This window comes from Budorcas taxicolor, chromosome 23 (genome assembly GCF_023091745.1).
Source record: "Budorcas taxicolor isolate Tak-1 chromosome 23, Takin1.1, whole genome shotgun sequence".
NCBI lineage: Eukaryota > Metazoa > Chordata > Mammalia > Artiodactyla > Bovidae > Budorcas > Budorcas taxicolor.
This window is the reverse complement of record NC_068932.1, coordinates 38,611,425-38,636,996: the sequence shown is the minus strand read 5'-3', so window position 1 is coordinate 38,636,996 and position 25,572 is coordinate 38,611,425. Positions and strand designations below refer to the sequence as shown.

The 25,572-nt window shown below is 44.3% G+C and overlaps 1 protein-coding gene across 2 annotated transcripts in view; it reads left to right on the top strand.

Moving 5' to 3' along the window:
• Positions 1-21,974: 21,974 nt before the first annotated feature.
• The window catches only part of EIF3A (eukaryotic translation initiation factor 3 subunit A), a 31,968-nt gene continuing 28,370 nt past the window's right edge, over positions 21,975-25,572 (top strand). For both annotated transcript variants that reach the window (XM_052660626.1, XM_052660625.1), the window contains exon 1: positions 21,975-22,130. In XM_052660626.1, coding sequence (XP_052516586.1) covers positions 22,082-22,130 — 49 coding nt within the window. In that variant the 5' untranslated portion in view covers positions 21,975-22,081. The remainder of the gene's footprint in view (positions 22,131-25,572) is intronic.

Here is a 25,572-nt window from a genome sequence, read left to right as displayed (position 1 = left end):
GGCGACTCACCCTCGAGTCTTGTCTCCTGTCTCTAACCCAGATCTTCATCCTCTGCCTCCTCAGTTCAGTTCAGTTCGGTTCAGTCGCTCAGACCTGTCTGACTCTTTGCGACTCCATAGACTGCAGCACGCCAGGTCTCCCTGTCCATCACCGACTCCCGGAGTTTACTCAAACTCATGTCCATTGAGTTAATGATGCCATCCAACCATCTCATCCTCTGTCGTCCCCTTCTCCCGCCTCCAGTCTTTCCTAGCATCAGGGTCTTTTCAGATGAGTCAGTTCTTCGCATCAGGTGGCCAAAGTATTGGAGTTTCAGCTTCAGCATCAGTCCTTCCAATGAATATTCAGGATTGATTTCCTTTAGGATGGACTGGTTGGATCTCCTTGCAGTCCAAGGGACTCTCAAGAGTCTTCTCCAACACCACAGTTCAAAAACATCAATTCTTTGGCGCTCAGCTTTCTTTATAGTTCAACTCTCACATCCATACATGACTACTGGAAAAACCATAGCTTTGACTAAACAGACCTTTGTTGGCAAAGCAATGTCTCTGCTTTTTAATATGCTGTCTAGGTTGGTCATAACTTTTCTTCCAAGGAGCAAGCATCTTTTAATTTCATGGCTGCAGTCACCATCTGCAGTGATTTTGGAGCCCCCCAAAATAAAGTCTGTCACTGTTTCCCCATCTATTTCCCATGAAGTGATGGGACCGGATGCCATGATCTTAGCCTCTCAGGCTTTCCTCATTCTACCTCTGCCTGCCAGTCTGGCCCCAAAGAGGTGTCGGGTTGGAAGGAAGGTATCCCCATTCATTCATTGGCTTATTCATCCAGACATACCCCCCCCCCCAGAAAAAAAAATTATTGAGGATTTAAACTGGCTTTGGAAATGCAGGGTTGACCAAGACAGAGTATTCTAGTGGGGGACTAAAACAGCCCAGAGTGATAAGCCTCTTGCAGTAAAATAGTGCTGTTTGTTAAAGAGTTGAATGGACCTGTGGTGATCTGAAATGGGTGTTAAGGAAGGATTCCCTCAGGGATATTTGAACAAAGATCTGAACGATAGGAAGAAGCCAGACTATTTGGGTGGCTCCAGGATCCTTCCTTCTGGATTCTCTGTGTCTCCAAACCCAAATCACACAACTCATCAAGGAAGGATCCTGGGAGTCTAGTCTAAGCCTGTACACTGGCACTCAGTCGTGTCAGACTCTGTGCCTCTACAGGGACTGTAGCCCGCCCAGCTCCTTTGTCCATGGGGTTTCCCAGGCAAGAATACTGGAGTGGGCTGCTACCATTTCCTCCTCCAGGGGATCTTCCTGACCCAGGGATCCAACTTGAGTCTCTTGCATCTCATGCATTGAGATGCATTGGCAGGCAGAGTCTTTATCACTGGGCACCACCTGGGAAGCCCTTGGAGTCTATAGGCAAACAATTCACTCTTCATCTCATTTGATCTTTAAAAGAAATTTTTAATATGAAATATTTCATACGTAAATACCAATCTAAGAAAAACTTATGACTACCAAAGCTTAAGAAATCAAGTATTACAGGGACTTCCCTGGCGGTCCAATAGCAAAGACTCTGTGCTTCCATTGCAGGGGCCTAGGGTTCCATCCCAGGAAACTAAGATCCACATGCCGGTGAGGCCCAGTGGAAACAAATAAACAGAAATAAAGTATTACAAATGTCCCATCACTTCATGACAAATAGATGGGGGGAAAAGTGGAAACAATGACAGATTTTCTTTTCTTGGGCTTCAAAATCAAACGTGAAAATTAGCCAATCAAAACAATAGTACATAACAGAATGCTATGAAGCTATGAAGGAAAGTGAGATGGACATATTTGAACTAACTCATTATAATCCCATAAACTTTATCATTACAGTGCTGCTAGTTTCCCAGGAGGCTCAGTAGTAAAATATCTGCCTGGTAAAGTTCTAAGTTCTGTGTGTACTTACGTGTATATATAACGTGTATAGGATGGGAGGGATGCACATTTGAGTGCTGACAGTGGTTTCCTCAGAGGAGGAGCATGGGGGCTGTGGGGACAGTGTGAAGGAAGGTTTGGGGCTATAGACTGTGTAATGAAAATACAAATATAAATATTTAGAAATGTTGTTCAGTCACTAAGTCCTGTCCAGCTCTTTGCAATCCCATGGACTGCAGCATGCCAGGCTTCCCTTTGCTTCACTATCTCATGTCCATTTAATCAGTGATGCTATCTAAACATCTCATCCTCTGTCACCCCCTTCTCCTCTTGCCCTCAATCTTACCCAGCATCAGGGCCTTTTCCAATGAGTCAGCTCTTTGCATCAGGTAGCCAAAGTATTGGAGAAGGCAATGGCACCCCACTCCAGTACTCTTGCCTGGAGAATCCCAGGGACGGGGGAGCTTGGTGGGCTGCCGTCTATGGGGTCGCACAGAGTCAGACACGACTGAAGTGACTTAGCAGCAGCAGCCAAACTGGAGCTTCAACTTATTTCCTTTAGGATTGACTGGTTTGATCACCTTGGTGTTTATGGGACTCTCAAGAGCCCTCCAGCACCATAGTTAAAAAGCATCAATTCTTCAGTGCTCAGCCTTTTTTATGGTCCAACTGTTACATCCATACATGACTACTGGAAAAATCATCAGTTCAGTTCAGTTCAGTCTCTCAGTCGTGTCTGACTCCTTGTGACCCCGTGGACTGCAGCACGCCAGGCTTCCCTGTCCATCACCAGTTCCTGGAGTTGCACAAACTCATGTCCATCGAGTCAGTGATGCCATCCAACCATCTCAACCTCTGTTGTCCCCTTCTCCACCTTATGGAAAAACCATAGCTTTGACTATATGGACTTTGGTGGGCAAAGTGATGTCTCTGTTTTTACTACACTGTCTAGGTTTGTCATAGCTTTTCATCCAAGGAGCAAGTATCTTTTAATTTTGTGGCTACAGTCACCATCCACAGTTATTTTGGAGCCCAAGAAAATAAAATCTGCCCCTGTTTCCACTTTTTCCCCATCTATTTGCCATGAAGTAATGGGACTGAATGCTATGATCTTAGTTTTTTAAATGTTGAGTTTTAAGCCAGTGTTTTCACTCTCCTCTTTCACCCTCATAAAGAAGCTCTTTAATTCCTGTTCACTTTCTGCCATTAGAGTGATATCATCTGCTATCTGAGGTTGTTGATATTTCTCCCAAAAACCTTGATTCCAGCTTGTGATTTATCTAGCCCTATATTTTGCATGGTGTACTTTGCATATAAGTTAAATAAGCAGGGTGACAATATACAGCCTTGACGTACTCTTTTCCCAAATTTGAACCAGTCTGTTGCTTCATATCTGGTTCTAACTGTTGCTTCTTGACCTGCATACAGGTTTCTCAGGAGTCAGGGTAAGGTGTATAGTGCATAAGTATATATATTTACAAATATTTATAAATTTGTATATTTAGTACATAAAGGCTTTAAATATACTATCTGTAAGGTCCATATGTGGGTCAAGAAGCAACAGTTAGAACCCTGTGTGGAACAACTGATTGGTTCAAGATCGAGAAAGTAGTATGACAGGGTTGTCTGCTGTCACCCTGTATGTTTAATCTATATGCTGATCACATCATGAGAAATGCTAGACTGGATGAGTTACAAGCTGGAATCAAGATAGGTGAGAGAAACATCAACAGCCTCAGATATGTGGATGATACCACTCTAATGGCAGAAAGTAAAGAGGAACTAAAGAGCCTTTTAACGAGGGTGAAGAAGAAGAGTGAAAGAACCAGCTTAAGACTAAATATTAAAGCAACGAAGATCATGGCATTCAGCTCCATTCAGTTCAGTTCAGTTCAGTTCAGTTCAGTTGCTCAGTCGTGTCCGACTCTTTGCGACCCCATGAATCGCAGCACACCAGGCCTCCCTGTCCATCACCAACTCCTGGAGTTCACCCAAACTCACGTCCATCAAGTCGGTGATGCCATCCAGCCATCTCATCCTCTGTTGTCCCCTTCTCCTCCTGCCCCCAATCCCTACCAGCATCAGGGTCTTTTCCAATGAGTCAACTCTTCACGTGAGGTGGCCAAAGTACTGGAGTTTCAGCTTTAGCATCATTCCTTCCAAAGAACACCCAGGACTCATCTGTTTTAGAATGGACTCCATTTTTGCATGACAAATAGAAGGAAAAAGGTGGAAGTAGTGACAGATATCCTCTTCTTGGGCTCCAAAATCACTGCAGAAGGTGACTGCAACCATGAAATCAGAAGATGATTGCTTCTTGGCAGGAAAGCAATGACAAAACTAGACAGTGTGTTGAAAAGCAGAGACATTACTCTGCTGACAAAGATCCATATAGTCAAGGCTATTCCCAGTTGTCACGTATGATTATAAGAGCTGGACTGTAAAGAAGGCCGAACGCCAAAGAAATGATGCCTTCAACCTGTGGTGCTGGAGAAGACTCCTGAAAGTCCTTTGGACAGCAAGGACATCAAATCAGTCAATCTTAAGGGAGATCAACCCTGAATATTCACTGGAAGGACAGATGCTGAAGCTGAAGCTCCAGTATTTTGGTCATCTGATTTGAACAGATGACTCATTGGAAAAGTCCCTGATGCTGGAAAAGATTAAGGGCAAAAGGAGAAGACGGTGTCAGAGGAAGAGATGGCTGAACAGCATCACAGATGCAATATACATAAACTTGGGCAAATTCTGGGAGATGATGAGGGACAGGGAGGCCTGGCGTGCTGCAGTCCAAGGGGCTGCAGAGAGTCGGACAGGACTGGATGACTAAACAATAACAACAAAGGTCCATAACTAAAAATACAGGAAAAAATTCAAATATTAGTAATAGTGGTTTTCTTTAGGTAGATAAGACTTCAGCATTTTTTTCTCCTCTTATTGCTTTTATTTCACAATTTTAAAAATGCTATATTTCTTTTACACCCAAGAGTTCAAATTTTTACATCTCTGAAATTGGGACACATCCTATAATTATTACTGGAAGTGTTTTTCTTCTTAATGCTATATAAAATGATATGCTTAATCACTGATGGCGTTTCTAGACTTGGTGAAACATGGAAAATAGAAAAAAAATTAAGAAAATTTGTTAAATCTGTAGACCCCAGATATCCTGTCTTTTCCACTTCACCACTTTGCTGAATCTTAAAGACACATTTAGCCCAAAATACATAATAATTTTGTGTGGTATTTGGGCTAACCAGTATTACCACGCTAACTGGTATGGTATTTGGGAAACCAGTCTCCATTAAATTAACAAGAATGTAGAATCAGTAAGACTTGATTTCCTTTGCTCAGTGTGCTAGCATCTGCAAAACAGACTGTGACGTGGACTAAAGGCTGGGGAGATGGTAGAGCACAGTTCATATCTGTGACCATCTCACAACAGGTGGGAAAACAGAAGAGGGAACACATGACCAGATCTATTGCTTCTGGGACTTCAGACCTAGAAAGGCAAACTTGTGGAAAGAGGAAAAAGCCTCAGAGGTGGGGCAGGATGAGAGCACAGCCTTTCCTTGCCCTGTTCAGGTGGCTCTGCTGTAGGCACCTGAAGTACTTCCTCTAAGAGTGAGTTAAGGACAGCCCCCTGTGGCCAAGGCCCATCGGTGTCACCTTAGTCTCTGGCACATTCTGGAGGCATTCAGAAAATAAATGAGGATGAGATGATGACAGGTAGATACTGAACCAAAGGACTGGAAGGAGATGGTGGTATATACCGGGAGGGAAGGGGGACAGGCTAGGGAGAGCAGAGGTTGTCTCTGCAAAGTGTGATTGGAATTTTCTCCCTCCCCTTTTACTTCCTGGTGTGGTCAGACCTGCCAGACATGTTCTCCAGAGTCAAAGGGAAGAAGCAGAGGGTGGAGAGAGGAGAGGCACCCCAAATTTGGTGAAAAGACTGACTGCTGGGTGTGGCAAAACAAACTTGAGTTCTAATACTAGCTAGCTGTTAAATCAATCTTCTCTGGGCTTGTTTTCTTAGTGATCAAATGGGGCTAATCTTATTTTCCTCTGTGTTTGTCTTAATAAGGGTTGGACCAAGAAAAATCTTTATGCTAATGTTATAGATAAGAGTAGCCTTGTGGAGAGAATGAACTAAACGATGGTGGCCAGAGTCATGGCAAGACGGGCATTTAGGAAGTTTCTTTCCTTCTTTGTCCAAGTAGTAGTTAAAAGGAATGCAGCAGAAACTGACCAGTGGCAGCATTATGCTTCCAAAACAAATTGCAAGGAAAAGTATTGCAAGCAACAGTAGTAGCTGCTGGATTGGGTTCTCAGGGAAGGGGTCAGTTCAGTTCAGTTCAGTCGCTCAGTCGTGTCCGACTCTTTGCGACCCCATCAATCGCAGCACGCCAGGCCTCCCTGTCCATCACCATCTTCCAGAGTTCACTCAGACTCATGTCCATCGAGTCCGTGATGCCATCCAGCCATCTCATCCTCGGTCGTCCCCTTCTCCTCCTGCCCCCAATCCCTCCCAGCATCAGAGTTTTTTCCAATGAGTCAACTCTTCACATGAGGTGGCCAAAGTACTGGAGCTTCAGCTTTAGCATCATTCCTTCCAAAGAACACCCAGGGCTGATCTCCTTCAGAATGGACTGGTTGGATCTCCTTACAGTTCAAGGGACTCTCAAGAGTCTTTTCCAACACCACAGTTCAAAAGCATCAATTCTTCGGTGCTCAGCCTTCTTCACAGTCCAACTCTCACATCCATACATGACCACAGGAAAAACCATAGCCTTGACTAGATGGACCTTAGTCGGCAAAGTAATGTCTCTGCTTTTCAATATACTATCTAGGTTGGTCATAACTCTTCTTCCAAGGAGTAAGTGGCTTTTAATTTCATGGCTGCAGTCACCATCTGCAGTGATTTTGGACCCCCCCAAAATAAAGTCTGACACTGTTTCCACTGTTTCCCCATCTATTTCCCATGAAGTGATGGGACCAGATGCCATGATCTTCGTTTTCTGAATGTTGAGCTTTAAGCCAACTTTTTCACTCTCCTCTTTCACTTTCATCAAGAGGCTTTTTAGCTCCTTTTCACTTTCTGCCATAAGGGTGGTGTCATCTGCATAGCTGAGGTTATTGATATTTCTCCTGGCAATCTTGATTCCAGCTTGTGTTTCTTCCAGTCCAGCGTTTCTCATGATGTACTCTGCATAGAAGTTAAATAAGCAGGGTGACAATATACAGCCTTGAAGTACTCCTTTTCCTACTTGGAACCAGTCTGTTGTTCCATGTCCAGTTCTAACTGTTGCTTCCTCACCTGCATACAGATTTCTCAAGAGGCAGGTTAGGTGGTCTGGTATTCGCATCTCTTTCAGAATTTTCCACAGTTTATTGTGATCCACACAGTCAAAGGCTTTGGCATAGTCAATAAAGCAGAAATAGATGTGTTTCTGGAACTCTCTTGCTTTTTCCATGATCCAGTGGATGTTGGCAATTTGATCTCTGGTTCCTCTGCCTTTTCTAAATCCAGCTTGAACATCAGGGAGTTTACGGTTCACGTATTGCTGAAGTCTGGCTTGGAGAATTTTGAGCATTACTTTACTAGCATGTAAGATGAGTGCAATTGTGCAGTAGTTTGAGCATTCTTTGGCATCGCCTTTCTTTGGAATTGGAATTGGCAAGCCACTTCAGTATTCTTGCCTTGAGAACCCCATGAACAGTATGAAAAGGCAAAATGATAGGATACCGAAAGAGGAACTCCCCAGGTCATTAGGTGCCCAGTATGCTACTGGAGATCAGTGGAGAAATAACTCCAGAAAGAATGAAGGGATGGAGCCAAAGCAAAAACAATACCCAGTGGTGGATGTGACTGGTGATAGAAGCAAGATCCGATGCTGTAAAGAGCAATATTGCATAGGAACCTGGAATGTCAGGTCCATGAATCAAGGCAAATTGGAAGTGGTCAAACAAGAGATGGCAAGGGTGAACGTCAACATTCTAGGAATCAGCGAACTAAAATGGACTGGAATGGGTGAATTTAATTCAGATGACCATTACATCTACTACTGTCGGCAGGAATCCCTCAGAAGAAATGGAGTCATGGTCAACAAAAGAGTCCAAAATGCAGTACTTGGATGCAATCTCAAAAACAACAGAATGATCTCTGTTCGTCTCCAAGGCAAACCATTCAATACCACAGTTATCCAAGTCTATGCCCCAAACAGTAACGCTGAAGAAACTGAAGTTGAACAGTTTTATGAAGACCTACAAGATCATTTAGAACTAACACGCAAAAAAGATGTCCTTTTCATTATAGGGGACTGGAAAGCAAAAGTAGGAAGTCAAGAAACACCTGGAGTAGCAGGCAAATTTGGCCTTGGAATGCGGAATGAAGCAGGGCAAAGACGAACAGAGTTTTGCCAAGAAAATGCACTGGTCATAGCAAACACCCTCTTCCAACGACACCTGAGAAGACTCTACACATGGACATCACCAGATGGTTGACACCGAAATCAGACTGACTATATTCTTTGCAGCCAAAGATGGACAAGCTCTATACAGTCAACAAAAACAAGACCAGGAGCGGACTGTGGCTCAGATCATGAACTCTTTATTGCCAAATTCAGGGAAGGGGTAGAGAGATTCAATCAGTTACCATGAAAGTTGGAGATAAATTTCTTCTCCCAGAATATGGAGGCACCAAAGTATTTCTAGTCGACAAAGACTGTTTTTCATTTCGAGGTGGTGACGTTCTTTAAAAGTGCATGCTAAGTCACATCTGACTCTCTGTGACCCTTTGGACCGCGGTCTACAAGGCTCCCCTGTCCATGGTGTTCTCCAGGCAAGAATACTGGACTGGGTTGCCATGTCCTCCTCCAGGGGATCTTCCCAACCCAGGGACTGAACCCGTGTCTCTTGTGCCTCCTGCATTGGCAGACGGGTTCTTTATCACTAGTGCCACCTGGGAAGCCTGTAGACTGAAATAAATCACTATTGAATTGGCATCTGCCCATTCCACTGAAATATTTCATCATGTAAATAATTTCCACATCTCTCCTTTATAATAAACTGATGATGGCACCCCGATGTGGAGAGCATCTCCAAGACCACCCCAGGTTCAGTGATGTGTGGGGGCTCACAGGATGCAGCACATAGCTGTCCTCATGGCTGTAACTTATTATAGCTGGAAGATACAAGCCAGACAGCCAAGGGGAAAGGCACGGGGTGATAGTTGGAGGAGACCAGGTCCAGGCTTCCAAGAATCATCTCCTAGTGGAGTCACGTACGATGCACTTGGTTTCTCCAATGACACATAGTGAGAGCACATGTGAAATGCTGTGCCTAGGGGAAGCTCATTAGAGACACGCAATTTTTATTGAGGGCTGGTCACAGAGGCACTTCCTGCTCAACGCATACCAAAATTCCAGCCTCTCACAAGGAAACAGGTGTTCAACATGAGCCCCACTTCGTGTATGAATAGTTCAGGTGCAGACAGTCATTCTTATCAATTCTGGGAATGGTAGGAGCAACCCGCAAATCCGACTTCCCAGACACCAGCCCCGGACCTAAGCTTCTCAGCAGGCTTCTCTAAGGATGGCAGTCTCTGGCCTGCTACGTCTGGTTTGCGCAGCCTGCTTATCCCTTGCTCCTTAGGAAAAGAGTAAGAAATCACTGGCATCGATATGGGTTTGGAAAATGCCCAAACTGTCTGAGCATGTGGATAAGGGACCCAGTGTTTTCCACAAATGTTCCAATGCCCGGGTCCCTGTATGCCAAGTGTGGCACTTCTTTTCATCTGTTTCAAGAATTGGATTTAAGCAGCAATTAGGCACCATGTCCGGAGAAAGCAATGGCAACCCACTGCAGTACTCTTGCCTGGAAAATCCCATGGACGGAGGAGCCTGGTAGGCTGCAGTCCATGGGGTCACGAAGAGGTGAACACGACTGAGTGACTTCACTTTCACTTTTCACTTTCACGCATTGGAAAAAGAAATGGCAACCCACTCCAGTGTTCTTGCCTGGAGAATCCCAGGGACTGGGGAGCCATCTATGTGGTCACACAGAGTCTGACACGACTGAAGCGACTTAGCAGCAGCAGGCACCATGTCAGCCAAGAACTTCTTTGGTGGGGTGGCAGCTCTTTTAAGGGATTCCAGGCCTGCCTGGGGACTGGAAAGTCACCTCTGGAAGGGGGTTCCGTCAACTACCCTGACACTATCTTGATGATTAACTTGCTTCCAGCCTATTCGAGGCTTCCAGAACATCACCAAGAGGAGGTCATTCTTGTACTTGCCGAGGTTTCAGGTTGCTTATATTGGAAACTGACTAGAACCTAGGCTCCAAGAAGTCCAGCTTTGGAGCTGTGTCACATTAAAAGAAACAGTTCAGTAAGGAAAATGCAGTTAAAATGAAGTCTGATCTTTATTTGCATTTTTCAAAGAACATTAAAGACCACAGATTTGTTACCTACAGTGATACATCTTAAAATGTATTTCTGCTCATATTTTTAAAACATTTTATTTTATAATTTTTAATTTAAAAATGTTTTTGGTGCTGAAACCTGAGATAAATGTTTTGTTTTAGAACAGTTATCGATTTCCAGAAAAGTTGCACTAATAATACTGATATTAATATATGCGTGCATGGCAGTGTGCATGCTCAGTCTTGCCCGACTCTTTGGGGCCTCATGGACTGTAGCCCACCAGGCTCCTCTGTCCATGGGATTCTCCAAGCAAGAGTGCTGGAGTGGGTTGCCTTGCCCTCCTCCAGGGGATCTTCTCGACCCAGAGATTGAATCCAGGTCTCCGGCATTACAGGTGGCTTCTTTACCGCCGAGCCACCGGGGAAGCCTCAGATGACTGTATATTCCTCACCTGATTTCTCCTATTATTAACATCTTATATAACAATAGTAGATTTGTCATACCTAAAAAATGAACTAAAAAGGAACCAATGTTGATATGTTAGTAACTGAAGTCCATATTTAATCCAGATTTCCATAATTTTTACCTAATTCTTTTTGTTTCAGGTTTCTAGTAAGGAAAACCTATTTAGTCAACATATGTCCTTAGGGTTCTCTTGGCTCTACTTTCCTTGTTTTTGATCACCTTAACAGTTTTGAGGAGGAAACTGCCCTTTGGTTAGGGGTTGTCTGATGTTTTTCTCATGATAAGGCTGGGTTTTGCATTTAGGAGGACCACAGAGGTCAAGTGCCCGTCTCATCACAAGAAACCTTGCTCACCTGGCTGAGGCTGTGTTTGTTGTAAAGCCACCCTCCTCCCCCTTATCTGTACTGTTCTCCCTGGATAGAAGTCACTATGCACCACCCACACCTCAAGAGTGGAGGGTTATGCTCCACTCTCTTGAGGGTAAAAATATGTATATAAATTATGTAGAATTCTCCTTAGGAAACCTCTCTATTCACTTGCATCTATTTATTTATTCAATCATCTATTTGTGTTGGTAATGACTTGTATTTTGGGAAACTATCTCTCATTCATCTGGCACGGGTTCTCCTATCTCTTTCTACTATTCCTTACAAATAACTTTTCCCATTATTTTCATTTTTCTCTTCTTTCCTTTTCACTCCCATTATCCTGTTTTCCCACCCCCTTTCCCACGCCCTCTGTCTCTTATCTCATCCCTTTCCTTGAATCTCCTACCCTATTCCTCCAGTTGTCCTCCCAATTGATCGATTGGTTACTCCGCCTATCTAATACAGTATCTAGAAAATAAAGTATAAATAAAATAAAATATCTAGAAAACAGGGGGAAGGGAAGCAGGGAATGCTCATTAGTCAACATCAGAATAGTTTAGCAGTCGAGGGGGCAGAAAGAGGCTGTGACTATTTCAAGCACTGATAATTTTACCCATCTTGTATGCATATATGTGGAAATGGTTTCTAGACAGCTTGTGTCGGGGGTGGTACTGAGAACCATACATGTAGTATCTTACTCAACCTCACAACAACCTCATCATGCGTATTTCAGAGCTGATAAATCTGAGACTCAGAGAGAGTACCTGCTCAATGTCAAGTTAAAAGGCAAAGTGGGGGTTTTAAGTCACAATTGACTCCAAATCTGGTGTACTCATAGGAAGAACTGAGATGTATTTATAATCCTGGCTCCCTAGAAAATGAAACATACCTCTACTTCTAAAAACACCAATGTGGAGTACAGAAACATGTTCACAGTCTCAGAGAGTCTCAGCTCTCACGAGGCCTTGGCTCTGTCTGAATTTGTAGGTACACCTTAATTACAGTCTTGCCCTTTTCCTCCATGGAGCTGGTACCTCGGTTTTCACCTCCTGCAAAGCAGACTCCAGAGTGTTTTAGTCTTTTTTCCTCTGTGAGTTACTGTGGAGAAAACCGTTAAGGTCTCTGGATTCATTTTCTCTTGCTGTGTCACAGGTAACCACAAACAGCGGCTTAAAGCAACACCCACTGCTTAGCTCCCGGTTCTGTAGATTTGTGTGACAGCTCTCCGTTCAGGGACTTGATGGCCAGGCTACCTTCCTTTCTGGAGGCTTCGGGGAAGAATCGGCTTCCAAGCTCATCCAAGTTGTTGACAGAATTCAGTTCCTCGCAGACTAAGGCCTCTGTTCACAGGGTGACTTTTGCCTGGGAGATGCTTTCAGCTTCTAGACCGCCCTCCACTCCCTGCCACAGTCGTTCTTCATGTAGCTCCGTCCAGATACTCTCATGCTTTGAATCTCTTCCCTCCTCTGCCTCTGACTTGGGACCCAGATTTAAAGGGCTCATGTGATTGGTTAGGCCCACCCAAATAATGAACCCGCCTTCCCCACCCACCCACCCCTTTTTCTTTGACCACACCATGTAGCAGGCAGGATATTTCCCCAACTAGGGATCAAGTCTGGGCCCTCTGCAGTGGAAGCACGGAGTCCTATCCACTGGGCCACCAGGGAAGCCCCAGCCTCCCCTTCTTAAAGTCAGTTATGACACATAATATAACCTAAAGAAAAAAGTGAAAATGTTAGTCGTTCAGTCTGACTCTTTACGAACCCATGGACTGTAGCCCACCTGGCTCCTTCGTCCATAGGATTTTCCCGGCAAGAATACTGGAGTGGGTAGCCATTCCCTTCTCCAGGGGATCTCTCCAACCCAGGGATCAAACCTGGGTCTCTTGTATTGCAGGCAGAGTCTTCACCATCTGAGTCACTAGGGAAGCACAGCAGTAATACCCCATCACATTTCCAGTCTTAGGTATTAAACAGGCTGTAAACCACATCTTACAAGTCTGTCTACCACAGACTCCATTCCTTCATTTATTTACACATCTCATAGTTATGGAATGCCTGCCCTGTGCCAGGCATAGTTCTAGGAGTTGGAGATACAATGGTGAACAAGACAAACTTGACCTCTTAAAGCTTACTATGTAGCATAGTAAGACAGATAGTAACCAAGGAAACAAACAAACAAAAAAAACTCCGTTAGCGCTGAATGCTCTGCGGAGAATTAAAATGGGCTGGTCTTTAGGAAAGGGCTCTCTGTGGAGGGACTGTTTTAGCTGCTCCGTGAGAAGATAATATAATGAAAAGGTCCATGTGAAGATAATCTAACATCCACAAACCCAAGATGAAAGTCTACACATTCCAGGGTTCCTTCTAATCATGTTTAACACGCTTCACAGAGAAGCCTTGTTTTAAACCACACCCAAAACCACTATGCACAGTGTCTTACTCATTCTGCTTCCTTGGCTGTGGTTGGTTTGTGCAGCTTTGAGCATAATCTCCCAAGTTCCCCAGCAGTAGCTGGGTTCCATGGCATGCCAACCTTGGCCTGTGTGAGCATGTATTCCTTGTCCCATAAACAAGCCCCTGTTTCTCCCTTCAGCTTTCTTCTACAGGCAAGCAGTATCTTTTCAAAAAATTCTTGTTAAATTAATTAATTGTTTTACTTTGGCTGTGCTGGGTCTTTGCTGCTCTAAGGGCCTTTCTCTAGTCACAGAAAGTGGGGGCTAATCTTTGTTTCTGAGTGTGGGCTTCTCATTGTGGTGGCTTCTCTTGCTGTGGAGCACGGGCTCTAGGGCACACAGGCTCTGGTGCACAGGCTCAACAGTTGTGGAGCACGGACTTAGTTGCTCCTCAGCCTGTGAGATCTTCCTGGACCAGGGATCAAACTCGTGTCTCCTGCGTTGACTGGCAGGCGAGTTCTTTACCACTGAGCCACCAGGGAAGCCCCAAGGCAAGCGGAATGTTAATTGAAGACTCCTGAGTGTAAGATGCATGTTTCCCAATCAGTAATAATATATCACCAGGACATGTTTCTGCTAAAAAATATACTCGACTGAGTCTGCATTTCAAGTTCCTGCTTTAAATTTGCAGAACCCAAACTTTCAGTGAGGTGAGAACTGCCTGGCATATAAGCACAGTGCACTCCACGTGTGCCCTGGGCACACCACTGTTTAAAGGCTTCCCAACCCCAGCTGGACATTTTCAAGGTGAGAAACACCAGGCTGTGAGGTTTTGGACCTAGTTTATTTTCATAAAGCATCGGTGCCACTGATGTGCTCTGAAATACACACCAAACACTTTCTGGTCACTTTCTGGTGACCATGAGCCAGGCACCATCCAGATACAAAGATGAACGGTCCCAGTCACTACCTTCAAGGGACTTCCAGGGTGACACAGGAGAAATGTGCAGATGGGCAATTATAATATAGAAGGCTTGCTTTGACCAACTGTCATTTATGCAAATGACTTTGACTTACTGAGTGTTTACTCTACGTGAGGTACTGCTACCGGTGCTACAGAGACAGCAGTTGGACAAAACAGACATAAATCCCTCCCCTCATCAAGCTTATATTCTAGGAAATTCCCTGATGGTCCAGTGGTTAAGACTCCTTGTTCTCACTGCTGAAGGCCTGGAATTGATCCCTTATCAGGGAACTAAAAGTCCCACAGGCCACATGGCACAGTCAAACAAGCAAATAAACAAAAAACTTACCTTTTAGAGGGGCAGAGAGTAAAGAAATAAACTCACAAAATATATCAGGGGTCAAATGGTAATAAATAAATATTATGGAGGAAATGAAAGGCTAGGAGGGTGGTAAGAAGTATAGAAAGAAGGGAGGCTATTATTACTTTAAAGAGGTGAGATAAGACATTGCTGAAAAGGTGACATTGGCATAATGTGAGGGGGACGAGGGAAGAGAAAGGGCTGTGTTGGGTCTTGCAGGTCATTATAAAGACTGACTTTCACAGAGTGATCTGGGGGCCACAAGAGGGTCTTGATTAGGGGACTGACACGATCACCTTACTTTTGTTTTGAAAAGGATCCCCCTCCTTGCTATGTGCAGAAAAACAGGTGAAAAGAGAAAGACAATCTAGCTGGTTATTGTACACTCTAGCTGAGAAGTAATGGTGACTCAGACCATCATTGGATAGCCGTGGAAGTGGTGTATGTGGGATTTGTTGATGGGCTGATTGGACATGGGGATATGACAGAGAAAAGCGGAGTCAAGGATGTCTTTAATATTTTTGTGGCTTAGGCAGCCAGAAAAACAGGGTTGTAATTATTCTCTGGGGGATGGTGAGAAGAAGAGCAGGATGGAGCCAGAGAGATTTGGCATCTGGTTTGGGGCAGGCTGGGTGTACGTTGCGTGTCAGACATTTAATGGATGTGTCAAATAGACATCTGCGTGTGAGCTGGGCTTTCAGGAAAAGAGGTCAAGTGCTGGTGATACAGTTTTGTAACTTGACAGCACAGATGTGATTTGTAAAACTATGAGCTAGTATTTTGGATGTCTTTGCTGTCAGCGTCTTTGCTGCAAGCATTTTCGCTGCAAATTGGCCATAAGACAATTTTGCCATGAAGGATATACTAACCGGTTGACAGTTTTGGGTTTGACAGTTTGGTTTCAATAAGTTGAAAAGTATTAGCATTTCTTCTAGTCAGTGACATTATGGATGTCTTTATTGAGCTACCAGGTGATGTCTCTCCTTTACTTTTTGTTCTTTTAGCTTTTTCCCTCCCATTGTTTTATCTTTTACAGCAAAATTGCCTCTGGCCAATCAGTTATGAGGTAAAAATATTTGGGGCAAAAATGCTTGCGGCAAAGATGCTTACAGCAAAAGCATCTAGAACCATGAGCTAGAACCAAAAGATGAGGGCAGTTAGAGGAGGAACAAGGTCCAGGAACTGACCTCCGGAACTTTTCAACCTTACAAGTCAGAGGGACGAGGAACAGACGGAGAGGTGAGAAGAAAATCAGGAAAGGAGGATCCTGGAAGTCAAGTGGAGAAAGTGTTTCAGGGAAGATACAGCGATCATCTCTGTGTATGAGAGGAGATGGAATCCAACACATTGGTAGGTAAGGGCTGACCCTAGATAGGAGCATCAGTGAATGGTAATAGGAGGGAAGGCAGAGAGTCTGAGCATAGATGAAAGTGGGCAGCAGATGGCACAGTGCCAGACTTCTCTAATTTCTCCTCTGTTTTCTCTCAGCCATCAGTGGAAAGTAGAGAAAGGAGGCCTGGAGGTTAGAGAGAGGGAAACGTACGAACTGGTCACCTAGGAGAGTGAGAGCAAGGCCGAGAGAAGTGCAGTAGGATGGGTGAGCAGCAGCATGGCGCTTGTTGAAGCTTGTGGTTGTGAATTTGAAGTGAGACTTCTCGATGTGGCTGTGCTTTCGTCTCCAGTCATATGAGGCTGCAGGCAGGAGTAGGTGGAGGGTTGGATTGGCCAGGGTTTGGGGTAAAATAGAGAACTGAGCAGACAATAACTAAATGATGGAGTCCATGTTGGGCCTGGAGGGACTTCCATGGTGGTCCAGGGGCTAAAACTCCATGCTCAATGCAGGGGGCCTGGGTTTGATCCCTGGTCAGGGCACTGGATCCCACATGCTGCAACTACGGATCCTGCATGCTGCACTGAAGATTGCGGACTCAACGTGCTGTAGCTGTAGCTGAGACCAGGTGCAGCCAAAATAAATACATAAAAAAGAAGGAAAAAGTTGCGTCTGGAGGAAACAGAGAACATCGGGGATGAGAGCAGAGAAAAGAGGTACACTGGATGAGTGGACTGCAAATAAATCCCAGTCAAGCAGCAGGGTTGTTCCAGTTGGGATCTGATAGAATTAACCACAGAAGGGGGTTGTCAGAAAGTAAGATGCTTGAAATCCAGATTTGGGAACTGAGATAGTTAGTATGACAAGATTTGGATAGAGGTCAGCATACTATGGCCTTGCAGGTTAAATCTGGGCCTGTAGCCTGTTTTTATGTAACCTTGAGATAAGAATGGTTTTTCACATTAAAAAAAAAAGAATATTATCCTTTTAGCAAGAACAGTTGCTCCAAGAATTGAAGGTATTTCATGGCCCACAAAACCTAAAATAATTACCACTTGGCCCTTTATAGAAAGAGTGCTGACTCTTGGTCCAGACTGTAGGGTATCAATGGCTGTGTGAGTGGCTGAGGTCAAGTAGAGGACATAATGGTGAAGGCCAGGTGGCCAGGATATCTGCCAGGATCAATTACTTGGGTACAGAGCCCACCAATCATTATAATGGTGGTGTTGGAGAGAGTGACAGGGAACCAGAACTAACAGCCAAGGAATGAGGGGGTATGACCTGGGATTGGTAGATGACTGAAGAGAAAGGGCCACAGCATGGAGGAATCAAACATGGCCTAGACTGATGATGTGAGCATCAGAAGTGAGAATTTAAGGGAAGAGAAAGAGAGAGGAAGAGATAGAGAAAGCATGCTCTGGGATGGAAGGAGTTAGTGGGTTAAAACTAGCTGGTCACGGATCCACCTCCCCGTGCCAGTGGTTTGACGGAGAAACTCTAAAATTCATTATGTTCATCAGTACAAATACCTTCATTATAGCATTCCTGTAAACAATGAATGTGAAAGTGTAAACTGTGAAACAGGATACTTGTTTTAAAGCTGTGGAGTATTATGTTGCAAATATGTATAATGTAGTACTTCAGTTGTACCCTTAACAACCGTAGTCTTTTTTTTTTTTAAGAACCTTATTTATTCCACTCAAGTCAGAAAAATCCTACAAAACACTGTATTAGAGAAAGTATCCAGTCATATACAGTATAAGCGTAGCTTGATTAGGGGGAAAAAAACCTTCATCAGCCTGATTACATCCTTTTGCCACTTCCTGAGTGGCTTTTAGCATTATTCAGGTTGCCTGTTTTCCACTAAGTGAGCATTAATCAACAGCAAGTAATTATGCTTTTATCCAGGCCCAGAATAGATCCCATCTTGTCCCTCTTTGTGTACTAGTCTATTTCCACCAGTGAATCATCATCTCTGTGAAAGGAGGCATCATGCTTATTTTTATCCCCAGCATCTTACATTATGGCAGTTAGCTGGTACTGAATACCTGTTAGTTGAGTTTAACAGGTAAATTTATCCTGGAAATTGACATTATACCTTTACTCATTCAAAAATATGGTAACAGACTCTAAATACTTTTCATGCACCTAAATGGTCCTTTGGTATTGGTGCTGCTGCTACTTAGTTGCTTGTCATATAAGACTCTGTGTGACCCTATGGACTGCAGTCCACCAGGCCCCTCTGGCCATGGGATTCTCCAGGCAAGAGTACTGGAGTGGGTTGCCGTGCCCGCCTTCAGGGAATCTTCTAGACCCAGGGATTGAACCGGGTTCTCCAGCATTGCAGGCAGATTCTTTACCACTGAGCCACCAGGGGAGCCCCATTTGGTGCTGATATATTACCAAATGCTTCAAATGCAGTCTTCCCTTGGTATCTACAGGGGATTGGTTCCAGTTCCCACCACATATTAAAATGTGCAATACTCAAGTCTTATGGCATAGTATTTGCAGGCAACCCTATCACATCCTCCTATATAATTTAAATAATCTCTAGATTACGTATAACTCTCAATGCAGTGTGAGTGCTAAGTTGCTTCAGTCGTGTCTGACTCTTTGCAACTCTGTGGACTGCAGCCCATCAGGCTCCTCTGTCCATGGGATTCTCCAGGCAAGAAAACTGGAGTGGATTGCCATGCCCTCCTCCAGGGGACCTTCCCAACCCAGGGATTGAACCCATGTCTCCTATGTCTACCTGCATTGGCAGGCAGGTTCTTTACCACCTGGGAAAAAGCCCTAATGTGGTGTTGCTGCTGCTAAGTTGCTTCAGTCGTGTCTGACTCTGTGCAACCCCATAGACAGCAGCCCACCAGGCTCCCCCATCTCTGGGATTCTCCAGGCAAGAACACTGGAGTGGGTTGCCATTTCCTTCTCCAATGCATGAAGTGAAACGTGAAAGTGAAGTTGCTCAGTCGTGTCCAACTCTTAGCAACCCCATGGACTGCAGCCTACCAGGCTCCTGCATCCGTGGGATTTTTCCAGGCAAGAGTACTGGAGTGGGGTGTCATTGTCTTCTCTATAATGCGGTGTAAACCTATGTAAATAGTTGCCAGTAACAAATTCAAATTAGGTTTTTTGAAATTTCTGGAACTTTTTCCCCAAATATTTTCTTTCTTTCTATCTGTTGCTCTCTCTTTTAAGGCTTTTTTTTTTTTTGGCTGTGGGATCTTAGTTCCCCAGCCAGCGATTTAACCTGGACTCTTAGCAGTGAAAGTGCAGAGTCCTACCCATTGGGCCTTCAGGGAATTCCCTTCTGAATATTTCTGATGCACGTCTAGTTGAATCTGGGGATGCAGAACTCCACAGGTGTGGGTGCAGAGGGTTGACTGTACTTTTAAAATAACTTCAAAGAGAAAAGGATGAAGATGTAGAAACATTGGATTTCATTTTACCTCCCAGTTTTCTAGTATTTTTGTTTCAGGTCTACCAAATAATGAGCAATAATCAATAATGATTTTGCCATTTTCTTTGAGATATGACAATGGAAAGTTAAGAATGTTGGAAAGCTTTTCTGATACTTAGGTCAGGTTTCTTTTTATTTTATTCTGTTATGTACCTCTCTGGTCTACTGAAAAAGTTTTCTATCTACAGCATTTAAAAGCTATATTTGCTCTTATATTTAGCTATTTTGACTTAAGCATTTTATACACAAATAAGCCTCTTGATCTTGTCCTATAAAACAGTTCCCATGGCTTTTTAATACCTACTGCTCAACTCTGCTCTTATTTTTTGAGGTGTAAGCTCAAGGTGATCTAATCATTTGGAAGAAGAACTCTCTGAAATGAATTTTAAAGTAAATTTTTTTTTTTTAGAATTTGTGATTTATTTTCTATGTCTGCATTTCCCAAATATTCTTTCTAGTGATAAACAGAAAAACCTCTTTGCTGAGGCAGAAGGAATGAGGGGGAAATGCTTTTTGTGTGTATATACTGTAGTTTTCTCATTCGTTAATGTGGTACTCTCATTAATTTACACATCCCATCTATTATTGTGGTGGTGAGTTTAGTCACTAATTCTGTGTCCGACTCTTGTGACCCCATGGCCTGCAGCCTGCCAGGTTCCTCTGTCCATGGGATTTCTCAGGCAAGAATATTGGAATGATTTGCTATTTCCTTCTCCAGGTGGTCTTCTCCACCCAGGAATTAAACCCACATCTCCTGCATTACAGGTGGTCTCCTCTATTGTAGGCAGATTCTTTACCACTCATTATTACAGAATGTGTAATAAATTTGCAACAATTTATTCCACTGCTGCTTTCTGAATTTTTCTTCTGAACTGATTTTAATTTTTTTGGTCAAGCTGCAGGGCATGCAGGATCTTCTGTTTCCTTGACCAGGGATGGAACCCATGCCCCGGCAGTGGAAGTGCATAGTCTTAACTGTTGGACCACTGCCAGGCAAGTCCCAGAACTCATTTTGAATAATTAGATTGTTTAAATGGCATTCAAGTTCTAGGTATAATGTTTGAACATTAAAGTTGTTCATCAAAAATAGAAGACCTGTAGCAAAGGGCCTGTTATAGAATTTTTTCATTAACACTTTTCTTAGGTTTGTGTGCAGTATATGCTCAAAATAAAGGCGACGACAGATCCATGTATTTTCAAATATTCTGAGGGTCTGGTCTGCCGCACGTCTTTTCTCCCCACGCTAGACTGCTGTCTCCAGTATATCTCCAACCTTCAGGTCTTGGCTCAAAACGAGCTTTTTCTGAGGGCCCAGGCACTCTCTGTGTCACCAACTTTAGGATTTTATCTAGATGTGAAAAAAACCTGCTTGGTTGTTTTGTTACTTATTGCACCTCTCCTCCCCAGGCTAGTCCGTCATGTGACAGGTCTCTACTAGAGGTGAAAATCCTTGGCCTAATGATATGTTCTCAATGCATTTGTGTTAAGCGAATAAACTCGGTATTTTAACTCAGCCAAGCCAGTATCCTTGTCTGGAGAATTCCAGGGAGGGAAGCCTGACGGGCTACAGTCCATGGGGTCGCAGAGAGTCGGACAGGACTGAGCGACTAATTTTCACTTTCAAGTCAGATCATTCTCTTCCCTAAGCGAATGAAACTCCACTACTTCGGCCATCTGATGCCAAGAACTGACTCATTGGAAAAGACCCTGATGCTGGGAAAGACTGAAGGCGGGAGAAGGGGACGACAGACGAGATGGTTGGACGGCATCACCGGCTCGATGGAGATGAGTTTGAGCAAGCTCCGGGGAGTTGGTGATGGACAGGGAGACCTGGCGTGCTGCAGTCCATGGGCTCGCAAACGGTCGGACACGACTCAGCTGACTGAACGGAACCGAACTAAGGCGAATGAGACCGATTTTAACTTTGTAGGACTCCGCACAAATCTAATTAGAGGAAGACTGCGCTTTCTCGCCAGACAGTAGTTCTGACCCAAACTGCATCTTTTTCACCCCTATTCTCACTCGAGGAGCTAGGGGCCTGAGAACCCCCTCCCCAACGTCCGTCTCGCAGAATCCAGAGGTGGAACCCGAGCGCCCGTCCGCCGAGCACAGCCGCCACGTCAGCCGGCGCGCGTGACGCCAACGCGCTTGCGCGCGGGGGGGCGGGGCGCGCCCGGAGGCCCGCCCCCTACATCCGGGCCTAAGCGGCGGCGGCGGCGCCGCCGCGCAGGGCGGGTCACGTGGCTCTTTCCTTTCCGTCTCTGGCCGGCTGGGCGCGGGCGACTGCTGGCGAGGCGCGTGGAGCCTCGGGCTGGTTCCCCTTCGTCTCCTCTCCTGGCCCGGGACCGCGAGGATTCGCTGACGCCGGGTGAACTGAGCCTGCCGCCAAGATGCCGGCCTATTTCCAGAGGCCGGAAAATGCCCTCAAGCGCGCCAACGGTGAGGAGGGGATCGGAGCGCGCCGGACTGGGGCGGCCCGAGGCCTCGGAGGTCGAGGGGGCCCAGGCCTGGTGCGCGGTGTGCGGCCGCCCGACTGTGGCTGCACGGGAGGCCCCTGCGGCCTGCCCGCCGCCGACCCTACCTAGGGTTGGGTATGGTGTCCCTTCTCGCCCCAACCGACATGGGAGGTAGAGCCGGGAGGGTGGGAGGCACGGAGCCGGGAACCGTCTCTCTGCGGGGCTCGCTTTCCTCCCGCCGCCTCCCGGTGAGTCTCGGAGGCAGGGTGGCGGCGTCGTGGCTCCGGAGACAGGCCGACCCGGGCCAGAGCTCCTCTCTCTCCCCGTCTCTGCTGGGCACCCCCTCACTCCAGACCACGGGGCCTTGTGCGATTCGGCCCCGCGCCCCCGGCCGCCATCTGGGAGTGCCGGGGAGGAGGAAACATGGCTCCCTCCCGGGGACAATGCACGCGAGAACCTCGGCTCCACCTCCCGCCGGGCCGGGAGGCCTGGCAGGCCCACCTCCGGGCTCTCCTGCGGACGCCTCCGCGCCCCCGAATCCAGCGCAGCTCTTTGCTGGCTCAGGGTCCACTTCCCCTTCCGACCCCTCTTCTCCGCTTCGGGGACTCTGACCCCTTTAACTCGTTCCCTATTTTTTTTTTTTTTCTTTTGGCATTGATTATTGGCAGCTGCGAAGCCTACTCCGAGTCACAAGGAAGTTGGGGCAGAGTTAATACTATAAGAGGGACTTGAAGTTTCTCTCAAATAATAGGAAAGTGAGGCCTAGGGAGACTGGTTTGCCCAAGGTCACTCTGGGAGTGAGTTGTTGAACTAGAAGCCTAACACCAAGGTCTCTGAACTTCAAGATCCATCGTGATTCCCCCCCCTCCCCCCAACTATTGCGCTGCTGCTTGCGATTATTTCCATATGTGTGCCTGAGTCGGCGGCACAGTTGGGAAAACGTGTGTGTCCTGATTTGTTCAAGAGGCATTTATTACGTTGTCATTACAGGGGGTGCAAATGTATTCTCTGGTCTTTCAATAGATTCTTATTTAGGGTTTATAAGTGTTAAGAGTGTCCATTGCTCTTTAATTTTCACGCTTCCTCAAGCCAAACGAGTTTTGGGTCTTACCCCTGTTGTGGATCGATGTACCGTGTCTGTTAACCCTTTTATACTTATGAAGCTTATTTTGTTAGTTCATTTGAAAATCCTCTTAGGAAAAGGTCAGTTTCAGTCAGTGCGTACAATTGGTACTACTGATAATCTGTCAGGGCCAGAGAGCTGTTTGTCGTATGCTTGTTACTTTTACTGTAAGTTAACAATTTCGGGGATAAGTAACCGTCTGCGGAATAGGATAATGCCACATTCTGTGGAATAGAGTAACTGTTCTAAAAAACAATGGAAACTACAACTTTGATCTAATCACTCACTCTGATCCTCCATGTTAATAGTTTGAACAGGCAGGAAGTTTACACATGCTGATTAATTTATAGGAAAGAAAATAAGATTGAGATGGAAATTTAACCCTACAAAATAGCAAATTTAGGGAAAGCATTATTTCTCAAATGTTTTGAAACTTAAGAGAATTATATATTGTGGTATACAAATGGCTTGGGTGAAATTATTACTGTAGATCTGTTTTATAGCCCTTTGAATGCTTTACCAACACATTTTTTCCCATGTTAATTGGCTGAAGCCCTGTAATCTTCATGGCCTAAATACTACATATTGATGTGTTCAAGCCTTGTATCCTTCACTCCTCCCCTTTGAATCTATATGAACTTAGTATTTCAGTAACTTGTATGTTAACATCTTTAATCTTTTCTCACAATTTCTAAGTTGAAATAGATTTGATTCATGAAGAGCAATGTATGAAAATGTCAGAAATTCAGGTAGGCAAGATGAGAAAGACATGGGGATGGGGACTTGAATTTGTTAGTGTAGTTTTTGTAAAAGGCCTTTTAAAAAGCTGTTGGATGAGTGCTGGTATGGTAGAGATGCCTTCCCTTTCAGGTAGTATAATTTCTGTCCCTTTCATCTTAGATCCTGGCTTAGTATCAATGAGCAGAATGTGGATGGCATATGACACTGTTGACAAAATTTTATAAATAGGGTAATCAGAGCACATTTTATTTTTAATGGAAATAATCTCATAACATTTGTAATATCAAATCAAATCACATTTAGATCTCATCCATTCGAGTATCCTAATAAGATGTGAATAAATTTAGGTGTAGAATGATTTATCAGAGCAATAGTTTTGGAAGCAGTTGGAAAACAAGCATTCTGGAAAATGAGACCGAGTCCCAGCAGTTACCGGCAAGAAATTTGCATACCCCAGAGTCATTCAGAAAAAGCCCCTTTTCCAGTTCATATTGATGATAGTGCCAGTTCAGTTGCTTCTGACTGTATAACGGCCTTTTAACTTACAGTCTACAACCATTGTCTTAAAAATAAAGTTGTTATTAAACCCACAAATTATGTAACATTATAGCTTATCTACTTGGTCTGTTACACAAATAAACTAGTAAAATTGAAGGGCTGACCTAAACTTTACTATATAGGTAGATACATAGATCACTCACTGTGTCTTTAAGAATGTCTACCTTTCTAGGAATAGTTTGTAATTCCAGATTTTATTTTTAAGACGATATCAATCTGGAAATGAACGTTTCTTTAAAGATTGCAGTACAGCTTTTAGTGTGTGGTAGTTTTCTATCGCATAGCCTCAAAAACTTGTTTTTTCCCCCTAATTAGATGATTGTTTTGGAATTCGAAAGTATTGAATTTGGAATCTTGACTAGCTGTTGAGGAAATGAAAAGTACTTTCAGTTTTATCACTAAACAAGGCTTACTATTTTTTTAAGTGACATTGTTACCACAGTCATTTAAAAATAAGAGATTGGGAATTATTTTTTGATAGTTTGTTATTTTGTCACCACATCATACTGGGGCCAGCTCTTAAATTTAACTCTTGGTGCCTATTTTGCAACATATTGACAGTGCTTATATACAGTAGTTTGGGATTTAAATCCTCAATGTAAAAGTGGGAATTGGATAAGTCATTTTGGTGGGCTGCTGTGATATCCTTAATGTAAAGGATAAACGTAAAAACATTTACTCCCCAATTTTTGGCTAATAGAAGCTGTTTCTGTTAAATAGTTTTGAAAAAAATACTAAAATATTGTTGAATTTTAAAATAACGATGTGTGCGTGCTCCAGGAGGATGATGAGTAGGTCGTTCCTTTGAAACAGAAAACAGCAAAGCATCTAGTTGTATTCAGTGTTACATCTTTGATTGGGAGGGCGTAATAAAATTGACCCGAGTGAAGATGGCCTTGCTCCCATATTGGCAGATTTGATATTGAGATTATTGAAGTATTGAAGAGGGGTTTATATTAATTTGCTTGTGAGGAGTATGGTTGGTATAATATGGGATGATGTA